The 15,844-nt window shown below is 45.4% G+C and overlaps 1 protein-coding gene across 5 annotated transcripts in view; it reads left to right on the top strand.

Moving 5' to 3' along the window:
* Zdhhc14 (zinc finger DHHC-type palmitoyltransferase 14) overlaps window positions 1-15,844 on the top strand; it is a 250,803-nt gene that overhangs the window by 180,308 nt on the left and 54,651 nt on the right. For 4 of the 5 annotated variants that reach the window (XM_038340368.2, XM_038340369.2, XM_038340372.1 and 1 more), the window contains exon 3: window positions 10,320-10,478. The exons of the other annotated variant lie outside the window; for it this stretch is intronic. In XM_038340368.2, the coding sequence (XP_038196296.1) occupies window positions 10,320-10,478 (159 nt within the window). The remainder of the gene's footprint in view (window positions 1-10,319; window positions 10,479-15,844) is intronic. 5 annotated transcript variants of the gene reach the window in all.

The raw sequence follows: 15,844 nt of genomic DNA, 5'->3' as shown, positions 1-15,844 counted from the left end.
CATCACCATTCATGACATTTTCCTTACATCAAGGACATAACTTCCTATTATGCTATTTGGGCCAAGAGATTTATGTATTTAAAGATTTATTTTTATTATGTGTGTTTGTATTTTGCCTGCATGTTTGTACATATATGCACTGCATGTGTGCAGTGCCCACACAGGTCAGACAAGAGTGTTAGGTCCCTTGTAACTGGAGTTACAGATGGGTGTTAGCCACAGTGTGGGTGCTGAGAACCTGACCCAAGACCCCCTGCAAGAGTAGCAAGTGTTCTTAATCGCTGGCCATCTCTCCAGCCCCAGATTTAGTCTCTAAGGTTTTGATAGGCAACTTTCATGTTCCTGCAAAGGTTGTGTTAGTTTATATTCTCAGCAAAAGCATGTGAACCTCTATTTCTGCTCTTGGCACCAGTGAACCCTATCACTGAGAAGTTAACCTTTGAACTCACTTGTTTGAGCGAGTTGGTCAAAACGCACTGGTTATTCTCATGTTCTTTGTGTGAGTTGCCTGTTCATCTTCCCCCCATCTTCCTCTCAGAATATTTGTCTTTCTTATTTGCTTGCCAGAATTCCTTCAGGGCACTGGGCTCTGTGGTTCATGTAAAATATATTTTTCTACTTTATCATCTGCATTTTAGGGAAGTTTTTGACACATAAGTTTTTATGGATAAACCATCTGTTTTCTTTATGCAGGCTGTCTTGCTATATATGCTTAACACTGGGGCCGGCAAGATGGCTCAGTGGGTGGAATACTTGCTGCCAAGACTGATCTGCAGTCAGTCCCCAGGGCCCACAGTGTGGAGGAAGAGGACTAATCGGCTGTCCTCGGGTCTCCTTGTACACACTGTGGTATATCCATGTATATCTAGAAGTATTCTCTGTCCTGCTGGTCCCCCTGTACTAGTTTTTCAATGCCCACCTGTTCTCGAATCCACTTATGAAATAACCACTCTGAGTCTTATTATCAGTTACAATTGTTTGGCCAATGGCTTAGGCCTCTTACTGACTAGCTCTAACTGTAAATTCACCCATTTCTAATTGTTTATATTTTACCATGAGGCTCATGGCTTGCCGGTAATGTCTGAACCTCTTTCTCCTTTGGCAGCTACATGGTGTCCCTGACTCTGCCTACTCTTTCTCTCTATCTCAGTTCAGATTTCCCACCTGGATTTACTCTGCTAACCCATTAGCTGAAACAGCTTTATTCATCAACCAATAAAAGCAACACAAATGCAGAAGGACATCCATGTGCATCATCCATACACACATACAATGTAGATCAATAAATCACCTATTCAAACCTGTACTTTTAGTTCATATGTTTTTATTTTTTAGATCTGGATCTTTGCTATATATCTGAGAGGCATGACTCTAACTTTGGAATTCTCTCTCTCTCTCTTTAGGATTAGCTATTTATCGCAAATCTGTGTAGTGATTATCTGTATTTTCCTTGCTAATTTGGTTATGTTTTACCAGATGATAAATCTCCAGAGACTGTGTGTCTATTTAGTGAGTGCTGGCTTTGGTCTCACTGTTCCGTTTATCCCTGGGGCTCTTACTACTCCTCGTTATTTCTCTTTGCAAATGTTCTCGGTTATTTTTTTTTTCAGTTGAAGTGTGGCGTTATTATGTCTGTCAACTTTTCTCAAGTCATACTGGAGTGTTAACTGGCTTTGAAATGGAAATAGAGGGTAATCTGGGGACAGTAGACACACCTCGAGCACTGGATCTCTCCAGGCTATTGGGTAGCGCCACAAGCTTTTTTGGTTTTGTTTTTTGAAGTTTGGTGTTGTTAAATTTTAGTTTTACTATGTTTTATTTTTCCAGACAAGGTTTCTCTGTGTAACCTTGGAGTCCTAGAACTTGCTTTGTATCCCAGGCTGGCCTCAAATTGACAGCGATCTATCCGCCTCTGCCTCCCAAATGCCGGGATTAAAGGTATGCACCACCACTGCCCGGCTTTCCACAGGTTTTTCAAATTTTCCTCAAAGACTCCATATTGTTCTATAGTTTGCTTCATATGGGACTTCCTGTCATTATTTATTGTGTATTTATTCCTGGAGGATTAGAGGGATTCTACTGTACATGGAGCAGTACTTGCCTTACAGTTTCCAACTGGTTATACTGGTGATATAAGAATGCTTTAGGTCAGGTGGTGGTTGGGCACACCTTTAATCCCATCACTGGGGAGGCAGAGGCAGGTGGATCTCTGTGAGTTTGAGGTCAGTCTTGTCTACAGAGTGAGTTCCAGGACAGGCAGAACTGTTACACAGAGAAACCCTGTTCCAAAAAACAAAATAAAATAATGCTTTTGAAGTATGTGTAGAGTATAGAACTATGTACATGTAGTATATATAAATGTCTCTCTGTGTATGTATATATATATGTATATAGAGTATATATAGAGAGAGTATGTATATGATATATATATACACACACATATATATGGAGAGAGAAAGAGAGAGGGGAAGGGAAGGAAGGAAGGAGGTAGGGAGGGAGGGAAGGAGGGAGGGAGGGAGAGAACTTATATAGTTACCCCACTGAGGATTTTTATTCATTTTAAACAATATTCATTTTATTCATTTTAAACAATATATATTGATGAGAGACAAAAAAGGAAAGAGTAGGCCCTCCCAAGTGGACACTTTCGTTAAAGCATAGCACATGTATAAATAGCAACCCTTGCTTTTGTGACACCCTTAGATCACTTTCCCTCAGGGCTGAAGATAGAATTCTTACAATAATATGTGCCAAATGAGATAGAAGCCAGCACGCACACCCAGGACCTCACCGACGCCCTCACACCGCCCCTTGAGCTTGAATAGAAGCTTGTCAGATTTCCTGGTGGTGACACCAAACCGTGACCTGCCACAGCATGGTGTTCAGTGCCCATCGCTTTCCTGTGTTCTCTTCTGCTTGTCGTACAATAACAGAACACTGGCAAGCTGGGCTGATGTCTATCTGTGTACAGGAGCCATTCTCTCTGATGGTGCAGAATCTACCCCCACAGAGTACAAACACATGCAAATATTTGGAGCTCTGGCCTTCAGAACTGACTTTCCATTTACACAGCACAGCAGTTTTGTGTGCATGTGTGCAGGGGAATCTGACATTTGAAGAGAATTAAATTCTACAAGGACAAAGGCACTTTTCTTTCTTTTATATTCAAGGACAAGGCTTTGTATCCAACTGGAAAAGAGTACCCCCAAAATAAGATCGTCATTAATTTTCATTTGTTATGAGCATATATTTGATTAGCTTGGGTAGCTAAACTAAAAGGGTCATCACAACTAAGCAACTTTCTTTCATCTTTAGCTGCAAAAATTAAATTAATTTTTATGCATAAGCACATATACAATATATATTGTCCCCTGGGATCTGAGGAGCCACAGAGAGACAAGCCTTTGATAGCTGTGGACATTGGAGCATCAGGTGGTATGAATCACAGCATCTCTGAACAACAGGGATCCACACTTGCCTGAGTGTCTTAGTTCCTTGTCTGTTGCTGTGACAGACTCCACGACCAAAGCAATTTACGCAAAGAAAGGGAATATTGGGCTTACCATGTCAGAAAGTGAGTCTGTGACCATCAAGGCGAGGAACATGGCAGCAGGCAGACAGTCATAGCATTGGGGCAGTAGCTGAGAACTTCTATCTTGAGACACAGCCAGGAAACAGAGAGAGCTAACTGGGAATGGCTCAGACTTTTGAACCTCAAAACCTACTCCCGATGACACACCTCTTAAGGGGACACACATCCTAATCATTTCTAAACATTTCCAAGTGAGGACCAAGTATTTAAACATTATGAGCCTATGGGGGCCATTCTCATTTAAATCACCACACTGAGGCCTATTCTCACTAGATAAAAAAATAAAAATCACACTGATAGCATTCTGTGTTTCTGTTTTCTGGAACTTAAGATTCCAATATTATCTTTAGAAATATTTCAGTTTACAGTCACTGAATTAATTGAGAACATTGGTATTTCCCACTCCACCACCTTGCCAAAAATACTACGTGCAGGCATTCCATCAATTTCACAACATATACATGTACAAGATCTCTCATGAATAGGTTGATGTAATAAATACATTCTCACCTAATACTGATAATCTAGACCACGGCTGTTGTCTTCCATGACGGTTTTCACACTGTGTCCCCAGGAAGATGGTACAGAGGACTAAGACATTGGGCTCATCTCAGTCAACCAAGTGTGTCACGCCTGACTGTATTACATATGTTAAGGTTATTTGTAAAAGTTTTCTTTGACGATATCCCAGACAAAAAGTTGAAACCAGACTTTGACTGTTTTGGCGGTGCAGACTTTCCGTAAGTTTTGTATCCGCGCAGCGTTGACATTTCGGCCAATGGCATTGCTTCCTTCCTCTCTGTCACCGCCATTCCTAGTCAACCACGTCACCAGCTATGAGTCGAGAGCACTTAGAAAAGTCCCATCCTTGGTTCCTACCACTCAAGATGAGTATGTTTAGGAGTGAAGTCAGTCTCTCTTCCTTGTCCTCTCTCTCCCTCCCTCCCGCCCTTCCTCTCTCTCCCTCTCCCTACCCCCATCCCTTCTCTGTATAGTTTCCAGGTAAATAAACTTTTTATGCACAGTGTTTGTCAGTATCTAAAACAAAGCGAGCGAGGACCTCACCAGGCTTAAGTAGCATATTGTCTGGCCTGCCCGCAGGTTTATCTCACCTCCGGAGGAATGTGTCGCCAACAGTTATGATTTCCAAACTTTCACGAGTGCCCAAATCACATGGGGATCTTTGAAAATGCAGGTTCCAGATAAAGTGACTGGGGATGGGGTAGGCACCGAACTGGTTCATTGCAAACAAGCTCCTTGAGAATTGCCAGGACGGCTGGTTCACGGACCACACTTAGCATAACTTTTCTACCTCCCTTCTATTAATATATGGGCTTTGGGATTCTTGTCTGTGAAGGACTAGCCTGTGCATTGGGGGGTATTTCACAGCATGCCTGGTTTCCGTGCCAGTTGCCTGGAGCACTCCCTGCTACTTGGGACAATTAAAAAATGTCTCTGGGTATTTTTGCATTTCCCCGTGGGCAGAATCACCTCTGGATGATAATAACTACCTACCCCGAGTGATCCTGACCATTGGCCAGGTGTGAGCTGATCTCTAGCGTGACTTGTTTGTGTATTTGAATGATCAAAACCCTATTGTCTGAATTGATCTGCCCTCCCTAGAGTATAGGCCACAAAGGACAGGGGACATTTCCCGTGCACACCCCTAGCCACAGCACCCAGAAGACTGTTGGGTGGCTCGTGGACCTCTGTTGGATATTGAGATTCATTAAATCCATGGCTGTGTTATGGCAGTGAATGGCAGTGAATGGCTATATAGACTCGACCCTGCAGTAGCATCTTGCAGACTAGAGTATGAAGTCCCATTTGCCCCATGCCCTGTCTTCACGCTGACTAAACTCCCGTTAGCAAAGACTTCCTACCGCTCCTGCGGTTGCACCGTCAGTTAGTTAATGATCTGTGAAGCTTCAGCACTCCAGGGAATGCCACTCCTCCAGATGAACCCTTCAGCTAGACAGAGAATCTTTATCCACATCTTCAAAGGTGACATTTTTCTCCTGTAGTGTAAGACAGCAGAGTCCAGTTACCTATAGCAATCTGGGGTAGAAATCAGCAGTATGGGATCAAATGGGTCCTTCACGTAAGCACCCTGCTCCCTCAGGAGAAAACGATGGCTTCCCTTTCGAAGACAGGCCTTGAACAAGCAGGCATGTGTTAATGAACAGTTACCAAAAGCGCCTGGCTAGCCCAGGGTTTCTCTTTCACTAAGACAACTTATTCAGTGTTGGTTTCCCATTCCTGAGTACGCATGGCCAACCTCTCCTTCCTACCCACCAGGGCCCTTAGGTCTTTGCCCACTGTTCTGACTGCAAGGCTGGTGCCAGACACGGACACACAAGTACACATTATCATTTCCACCCCTCTGCCAACAACTCAGCCATTAGGAGAAGGGGCCTTTGTGCTTGTAAGTCATTTCAGGCTTTTGTGCTTTCCTTCAGAATACTTGTGTAAAATGCCTTGGGAAGTAGTAATTCCTTAAGCTTCCAAAGCCGCTAACCATTTTTACCCCAAAATTCTAGCGCTCTCCAGCGATTAGCTATTGTAGACTTGATTGTTCTTTCCCGGGAGCCGTGTTTAAGCCACAAAGAACAGCTCTCAGAAACAGAAGTGCGATTGTTGCACACACACAAAAAAAGTCCCACACAGAATAATTGGGGATTGAACCAGAACACTGAACTCCACCCTCCAGCCTGTGTGCCATGTACCTGGGGCTGCAGATGTTGCTGAGCTCAAAGAGGGAGCTTTGTGACCAGCCACCAGCTTCAGTCCAAACACTGAAGGAAAACTGTGTCTTTAGGTTAGTGCTTGAAACCCCACGCACCAAGGGTGCCACTTAGAAGTCCAGAAGAGCTCATTTGGCAGAGCCAATAGATAAGCACGGTGAGACCCCATGGGTGCAATAAGGACCTCTCCTTGACAGCCATTTTCACAAAAGAAGCCTGAACTGGGCCTGAAAAATGAGGTGATATCCACCCCAGCTCAGTGACCACTGCGCGTATGGCCCAGCCCTGCAGCAGCTGGCTCCTCCAAAGCACACAGAGGTGCTGCAAGGTTTGCGGAGTGAGCTCCATGTAAGACTGCAGTGGGCAGAGCAGCCTGGGGGCTCTGAGGATCGTGTGGACATTTAGAAAGCTACTCCAGGGTTGTTGGGGATGATGAATCTGATTCCAAAGGCCGAGGAAAATGAGACGGAAGGCTCATGACTTGGCAGGCAGCCACGGGAGACCTTGTAAGCCGCCCGGGTCCCACCCAGCACCTGTGCTGCAGCGTCAGCCCTTTGTAAATATTGTCTCATTGATATTTTTGTTATTGTTATTGTTTGCTTTCTTCTTTATAGGTCCTCTGATTCTCCCATCAGTCAATAGCATAGTTGGGTTCTGAATTGGGTCTTCCAACATTTAAATTTTTAACTTTTTTATTTCATTATTATTATTACTACTTAGTGTATCAGTTTCTAATTACCTATTCAATGGGTTTTAGGGTTTGGCTAACTGCTTAAGCTATAGTTTACCGTCTGTTGAATCCTAGTTTTCGGCTCACTTTGTAACAGGTTTTGTCTTTGTGAAAGGAGTGCTGTGGAGATATGAGATCAATCGGGTCTATTGTGAGGAGCGCTCACAAAGATTCACTTTGTCAAGCTGTTGTGCAGGACAAATCTTGCTACATGGTGCTGATGCTGTGCAGGGCAAATCTTGCTACATGGTGCTGGTGCTGTGAAGAGCTAAGCTTGCTACATGGTGCTGTGCAGGGCAAATCTTGCTACATGGTGCTGTGCAGGGCTAAGCTTGCTACCATGTGCTGGTGCTGGGTGCTTTGCCATCTCTGCTTTTTACAGTATTCACCTTGGGGATGCAGCTAAAAAACTTTTCTGGTAAAATTAACACAGATGTTTGATTTAGTTTCTTTGTAACTGATCTTCTAGCTTTTTTAAACTTGTGTTTGCTAGAGCTAAATACATCCAGTCCATGTCACAGCTGACATAAAACTGCCAGATTATTTTAGACCTCAAAGCCCCCCTGTTGGATTCACAGAGATCTTCCTTCCTCATCGATGTGCTTTGAGTCTGTCCTTTCCACTTAATGGATGCTTAGGGCATCCACAATGGCATGGTCCCTGCCTTCGCCATCCTCCATCCTGACTCCTCTTCCCACGATGCACATTGGATGCTGCTGGCTTTAGCATCACTTGATAGGGAGGTCATCAGGGTAGCATACCAAGAGAGTATCCAGGTTGGCAAGGCAACCCATGGCCCCAAACTTGGCTCCACACCTATTTAATGGTTCTAAGCAAAAGGTCCAATTCTGAGAAGCGGTAAAGGGGTGAACTGTCCTATTGTTCCCATCATGCCCTTCCTTGAACTCTCCTTCCTCTCTGTTTGTTTGCACCCTGCTGGTGGAACTTTCATTTTCCACGTGTAGCCAATGGAAACAACAACTCTTTTGCACTCCTTACCACTGGGGTGGACATCTCACTAACACAAAAGCCTAAGGCTATCCTACAGCCTCTAAAATAATATAGTTCCCATAACAGTTGCGGCCTGAGCCATGACTAGTCAGCTGCACACTCTCTCTGTGAGGAACAGAAGTGTTCAGCTCCTCAGGTACCACCAGTGTAGCTAACCCTGCATGAGTGGCTGAGGTGGCTGGGTCTGTTTAGTGGCGTGTCTCTGAGTGAAGCTGTGTTCTCCATGGACCCAGGTTCTAAGGCTTGAAGTGCAGGGGTCACTGGAGAATTGGGCAAAATGCAGTTTCCTATGCCGTGTTTTGGATGAGCTGAGAGCCCTCTTCTCTGATGAACTGTTGCATAAAATAGATGCTGTGTGCACCCCATGTTATTGGTTGTCAGCCGTGGCATATCTTGGGGTATCTGGGAGGAGCTTTTTAAATCTCCATGCCTGATTCTGCCCACCCCAGTGAAATCAGAATTCTAAGGCCAAGTCCAGGATACCGGTAGTTTCAGAACTTTCCAGACAACTGTCTAGACTGTTTGTGTGGAGGGCCTGTGTTGATGATGTCACTAATGCCTACCACGTTGGGAATCTGCTAAGTATGCTGTGTATGATAGAGGGTGTGTATGAAAATGAGGATCTACCCTCAATTCACCAGCTCCAGAGATTCCCGAGACCACTCCAGAGTTTTAGCAAACGACTCAAAGGGTTCTTGCTGTTCTCTTTGGCTCCCCCAGAGTCTTCTTGGCAGGCCTAGCAGGGCTGTGGGGAGTCAACATGTGAATATAGCTGGAACAGACCTTCCTCCAGAGCTGGGGTCTTGGTCCTGCTGTATATGAAATCAAGCGTCAGTATGTGATATGTGCGGGGGTGTGGGTGTAACCGGCTGCCCAGTGATTCTCATGTGCAACCATGGTATGGGACGTCCTTCTGTCTATGTGTTGCTTTTGTTGGTTAATGAATAAAGAACTGACTTGGCCCTTAGCATGGGAGGAGGAAGGTGGAGTCAGAGAGAGATGTCATGGAGCCACCCGAGATAGACTGCTGAAATTTTGCTGGTAGGCCACGACCTTGTGGTGATATACGGATTAATGGAGCTCGGTTAAATTAATATGTAAGAGTTAGCCAATAAGAAGCTGGAGCTAATGGGCCAAGCAGTGATTTATATAATACAGTTTCTGTATGGTTATTTTGGTTCTGGACAGCCGGGACAAACAAGCGACCTCCTGCTACACAACCAGAGAGAAGAACGCGGCTGTAAGATCAAAGGAAACTTCTAAAAAAATAGACTTAGGGGCCAGTTCTGTGGACAAAGGTGCTTGCTACCAAGCCTGACAGCCTGGATTCGAACCCTAGAAGCCACATAGTAGAAGGAAAGAATTGACTTTCTTGACTTGTATACACACACACACACACACACAAACATTCATAAATTCACACATGCACATATATACTCACACACACACATACCATACATACACACTCACACATGTACATACATGCTCACACACAAACACACACATACACACACATGATATGCTCCCCCTCCCTCACATACAAATAAATAAATGTAAATTTTGGTGGGGAGAGATAAATTTGTATTTTATTTTAACATTTAAAAACTGGCTCTAAAAATAATAATGTCAAAAATATACAAGTGATTTTTTAAAATATGCATTTAATAATTTTTCATGGAAATAGATGTTTGTAAAATGGATATTCCTCCCCTATTATCCCACACTGGTACTTTTTAGGCTGTGGGCAAAGCAGGGAGATGCCTCAGCTGGGTTTGAAGCACTCAGCTCAAGAGGGAAAAGGAAGATCACTGAGTCCATTGACAAGGCTGGCTGCTGTAACAAAACCACACCATTCTAGGGTCTCGGCCCATGGTTAGTGAACTGGAAGCCAGATCAGGAAGCCCAGCTCTGCAGTCATTGGGGTGCCACCCCACACTGTCTCCTACACATGCCTTGAAGAGGAGGGGTGGGCATGACCCCATGGAGAGCATACTTCTGCTAGTGGATCACAAACCTTCTCAGGCCTCTGACCAGAGCCCCCTCATCTGGTCTCTGGCCTGCATGAATAGGTTCAGAGTCTCCGTTAAGCCACGGTTGCCTATGACAACACAGGGCAGTCAAGTGTGGCTGCTGCCCTAGGAATGCCGACCACAGCTAGTCCTGGTCCATGAGTCAGGTGACAGGGACCACAGGACTCAAATGGTGTTCTGAAGGTGTGTGCTGTTTCTCCTTCTTTCCGTAGATATTGCCAACGGCACCAGTTCAGGGGGGTACCGCCCACCTCCCAGAACCAAAGAAGTCATCATCAATGGCCAGACTGTAAAACTAAAGTACTGTTTTACCTGCAAGATTTTCCGCCCCCCTCGAGCCTCCCACTGCAGCCTGTGTGATAACTGCGTAGGTGAGTAGGGCCCGGGTGCTGCGCCAGCAGCAGTGCTAGGGTGCTAAAATGGAGAGGACCCGCCTTTCATGCGTCTACTAAAGGCTTGGCAGTGGCTACTGTGCCAATGCATGTGTCTGTCTCCTGTGCTCACCACTCTGTTTCACGGTAGGTTGGTTTGGTTTTTAGGGTTTTTGTTTTGTTTTTTGTTTTTTTCTTTTAATCTAATCAAACTCTGGACCTTCTTTCCCAGCACATGGGGCTTTGTTCTCCCTGGAGTCCCGATAAGCAGATGCTTAAAATAAAGTTATGTCAGTTCTGGGTCCCTTTGTTGCAACCCTGGGTCCCTCTGTTGCAGCCCCGGGTCCCTCTGTACAGCCCTGTGTCCCTCTGTGTAGCCCTGAGTCCCTCCATTGCAGCCCTGGCTTCCTCCGTTGCAGCCCTGGGTCCCTCCGTTGCAGCCCTGGGTCCCTCTGTGCAGCCCTGGGTCCCTCTGTGCAGCCCGGGGTTCCTCCATTGCCTGAGAGCTGGCTGCTCACATGAAGCATATGTTTTGGGCCTCTCCCTCCCCCACTGCTCAGAGCTTCTTCTGGGAATGAGGGAGGCCTTGGATCTGAAGGAGGGAGAGAAGTAGAAACAGCCAACTTCCACATGGGGCTAGAGCTCAGATGGGGGCTGGTGGGCAGAGGGGAGATGTTATCTCAGAGGTCTCTGGTTGTGATTAATCCTGCTACTGACCCAACACCAGCTTCTGCAACTGACTTGGGTCCCAGACCCTAGTGTTTGTGGCCAGGCTTCTTGTCCCTTTAGGCTGAGAGCTGGTCAGTGTGGCTATAGGTCGTCTTCATCCTAAGCATAGCTCCTAAGACAGAGGGTGACAACAAAGACAGGGGAAGGATTGGGCACATTGTGAAAGACTGCAATTCCCCAGTCCTGTAGCCTCCACAGAGGTGAAAGTGGGAAGCTGGCGCCCTTGTACCTGGAAGGAGATGGGTACCCTTGGGACAATGTCTCCTTAAGTAACATATTATTGATTTCCAACGCTCTCCTTCAGTCTCAGAATTTGTAGTCTCAATTCTTCCTGAGAAAAATTAAACTGTACAAGGTAACTCCCACTGTGCCAAGATACCTTATTATTCTTCAATTCACTTTATCCTAACTTTAATAATCTGCAGTTTGATACAAGAGCTATGTTTTCCCTGTCTGCATTTGTCTTGGTTCTTATTAACTTAAATTTCTGTTGGTTTTTGGTCCCCTATGGAGAAGCTTGGAATTTTCTTCTACCCCTTCCCATGTAGTTAGGAGGCTGTACTTAGGAGCCAGGGCTATGGCATAGTGTGGCCAGGCACCAGATGCTGCCAGTGTGACTTAGACAAGCTACTTAAATTGTGCCATGCTTTCTTCATCTTTGTAGTGTGATGGTTTAAAGATGACACAAACGGAAACACACAGAGCAGTCAGAATAGTGCCAGGCTATGAGCAAGTGTTAGCTACTGCTGTTGCTGTTGTTACTGCTGCTGTCACTGCTGCTGTTGCTGTTGTTACTGCTGCTGTTACTGTTGTTACTACTGTTACATTGTTGCTGCTGTTGTTACTGTTGTTACTGCTGCTGTTACTGTTGTTACTGCTGTTACGTTGTTACTGCTGCTGTTACTGTTGTTGTTATTGCTGCTTTCACTGTTACTGTAACTGTTGTTACTATTATTGTTCCTGTTACCACTGCTGTTACTGTTATTGCTACTATTGTTGTTACGGCTGCTGCTGTCACTGTTACTGTTACTGCTACTGTTATACCTGGATGTTTTTGAGTGACTTTCTCTTGGCAAGTCCTTGATATAACGCCGCCCTCTGCTATTATGACATCAGAACTGTACCCTGTCCTCCATGCAGGGTTCATGGGGTCTCTATAATGTCATGTGACTGACTTGGTATGATTTGGTACCCTTTGTAACAATGCCTAACTTGAGGACACTTGGAGCAAGACAGCATAGTGGCTTTGGTGTCATTCAGGGAGCAGCCTTGAGAGCCATTTCTTGGGTTGTCATTTTGATGCTTGGGTCTGTTACAGGATGGAATAGTCTGTCACTTTAGCACTCCTGTTATTTTTCTTGTTCTCTCCTGTGTGCTTGTGTGTGTGTGTGTGTGTGTGTGTGTGTGTGTGTGTGTGTGTTGGGGGGTGTTTTCCTAAGGTGTATTATGACAAATAAGAAATTGCTATCTACAAACCTAAAGGATCTACTTCCTTATCATTTGTGAAAAGTTTTTATCCATTTCTACACTTCCTCATTTTCACCAGTTTGTCTCAATACTGTCTCCCTTCTCTGAGCTAGATCCACAATCATGCTTAAGAAAAAAGCCTTTCCCATCTCATAGTGAATATGGTTTGAAAATTCCTGTTGGGGTCTTGTCATTTCCTGCAAATTCATATAGTCACTCCCAGGACGGTCCTGCATTGCCCATAGGTGTATGTATCTCTTTGAAAAGACTAATAAATTGGATGCAAGTCCCCTTGCCAAAATTATGTATGCGCTTTCACAGCTGGCGGCCTTCTTTGCCATAGTAAAACCGTTGGAGGTAGAGTCCCCGCTGGTGGACTCTACTCGTTGTGAAAGCTAGAGTCACCAATACACAGTGTACAGGAGGCAAATGTGGCCCTTCTGACGTCTTGGTCAGCACAGCAGCCCAGCAACCCACCTGCAAGCTTGTCAGTCTTCCATGACAGAAACACCGAAGGGAAAGGGAAAAGAGAGGAAGTGGCAAGGTCTGGAATGGAAAAAGAAGCCCAGCCTAAGGGAACAAGCTGATGGGGCCTGTAAGGTTTGCTCCACAGTCCTGGGGCTAACCTTAACAAGGTCCCTCTGTGGAGGACAGGTGAGGTGACTAACAGGAAGCTGGTTTAAAATAAAGCTGTTAATTGTACTGCTTATATGCACGCGCGCGCACGCGCGCGCACACACACACACACACACACACACACACACACACACATACACATGCACGCACACACACAGAGTCTTATCCAAGCCTACATAGCTTTGGATTTTTCCAGTTAGTTGTGCAACATTGGCGTTTGGCATGATTGACGAGCAGGCCACAGACCAGACCTCTTCATTTTGGAAATAGAATAGAAGACAGAAATCTCCCACAGAGGAGTGTAATTGCAAGGTTGCTACTAGTGTATTTTTAGCTAGAAGGTTTTTTTTTCCTGAAACAGTTCTACTTTATAAAACAAATAAAAAAGACAGTGTGTGTTGGAAGCCCAGGTTAAAATACAGGCTCCCCTTCCCTGGTAAGGAGCGGCTTTGGGTCATTACTTCCTAGACACAGTGGATAATTGCCATCTTGCATTAGGAGAGTAAAGGTTGAAAATGCAGATTTCCAGGTTAGCTCAGAAAATTCTTTTTCTTTTTTAAATACATTTTAAACGAGAGCCAATTGCATTCTTAGCTGAGGACTGAAGGAGGTGTTTTTTAAAGACTGGACGCTGGTGAAACCATATAAACAGTGGGCAGAACCCACTGTCTCAGACCCAGGGATGTCCTGCTCTTGTCACTCAAGAAGTTTTCTCAATATTCCCAGCTGCTTTCAACTCTAAAAAACAAGGTCAACCTAGTAGAGCTTATAAATTTCATCTAAGGATTAAGCGGGGTCGTGCCCACTAGAGTACCCTGCTCAGATGTGGCATAGACAAAGGGATCAGTAAGTATCACCACCAGCGTTCCCACCCCAAGTTAGTTGTGTTGCTCCTGGGTATCTTATTTAAACAAGATTTGGTGCCGAGGGTGGGGGCCCTCAGTCAGTGATGTGTTTGACCCTCATGTATGTGGACCTGTGTTCAGATCCCCAGCACCCATGTACAGAGACAGGTACATGGCTCTAGCCCCAGTGGGGCTACACACACACACACACACACACACACACACACACACACACACACACACACACGGTTGATCCTGGTAGGCATAGGCAGTGCCTTTCTATCCTAGTAGGATCCTGATGGTCTCCAGGAATAGACGAGGACATATTAATATCTTCTCTGTTTCTCTCACATGGTTGCTGTTTAGCTGAGGGCCTGTCTGTCCGTCTGTCTCTTTCTCTGAACCTTCCTCCTTCGCTTACTAGTTTCCTGGGTGTCACCATCAGTTTTACAGTCACTTCTGTAAACTGGGATAGAGTACTTGAGACTGTCTGTTCATCCAGGCAATCTTGGGTTTTTTTTTAAAACATGTATGTGTGTTGGGGCCATCACGGGGTGCATGTGTGCCGTGGTATATGTGTGGAAGTCGTAGGGCACCCTGCAGGACTTGGTTCTCTGCCTCTGTCTGTGTCACAGGGATTGAACTCAGATCATCAGGCTTTGCAGCAAACGCCTTTCCCTACTGAATCATCTGCCGGGAACCCACCAAACCTTTTTAAACCAGTAGCCCAGGCTTGGATCCACCCTTGTTCTCTTAGGAGCTTGTGTTCCCTCAGATCCTTAGGGTGGGGATGATAGGAGGGGCTAAGAAACAAAGCAAAGGCTCATGAGGGCCTTTCAAATTAGATGTGGATGTCCTATATCCCCAAGCTTTCTCTACCTTGCCCTGACTGGCAGCCCAAGTCTGTTCTTGCCTGGGCTGCATCTCTATTAGAAGAACCAGCAGCTTTCACCATTGTTACTGCTGGGTTGTTCTCAGAATTGGATTTTTATTTTTTATATTATTTTATGTGTATGGATGTTTTGCCTGCATGCACACCTATGTCTCCTTGTGTCCCTGATACCAGCAAAGGCCAGAAGAGAGCATTGTATCCCCCAAAAGCAGAGTTAGAGTTTTGAGCCACTATGTGGGTACTGGGAATCAATCCTTGACCTCTGGACAAACAACCAGTGCTCTTGGCCGCTGAGCCACCTCTCCAGCCCCAGAATTCGGTATTTTTAATAGAACCTTAATTTGCAATAAGGAGTGTTCCCTTGAAATTAATCACGTGCCATGGACAAATTAATAAGGACGTTTTCTAACCATGAAGATGAAGATTTGTGAGGAAGCCTAGCTTTGCCGAGATGAAGGAATCTTAGCTACAAGCTAAGAATGACCTTTTGAAGATGCCTGGGTCCTTGACCCACTGTGTTGTGGGCTAAAGGACCTTCTCTGTACCCACAGTGCCACAACTGCAGGGCTGAGAGGACAAAGGAGGTAGAGCACAAAGCCCTCGGGCTGTGCCAGGCCATAAGAACACCAGGCAGTGTGAGCCTCCTTCATGCAAGGCAAGCCCTGGTCCATTGTTTTCTGTTCCCTTTGTCATTTCTGGCCAGCCTGACAACAGTGCCCAGAAAGCCCTCTGTGGGGACTTTGTCTCCTGTTGGTGCTGTTTTAGGTAGGGCTTTCCCACCCTCATTAAAGTCCTTT

The sequence above is a fragment of the Arvicola amphibius genome, chromosome 8 (genome assembly GCF_903992535.2).
Source record: "Arvicola amphibius chromosome 8, mArvAmp1.2, whole genome shotgun sequence".
Taxonomy (NCBI): domain Eukaryota; kingdom Metazoa; phylum Chordata; class Mammalia; order Rodentia; family Cricetidae; genus Arvicola; species Arvicola amphibius.
The sequence above is the reverse complement of the archived record's forward strand: the minus strand, read 5'-3'. Positions and strand labels throughout refer to the sequence as shown.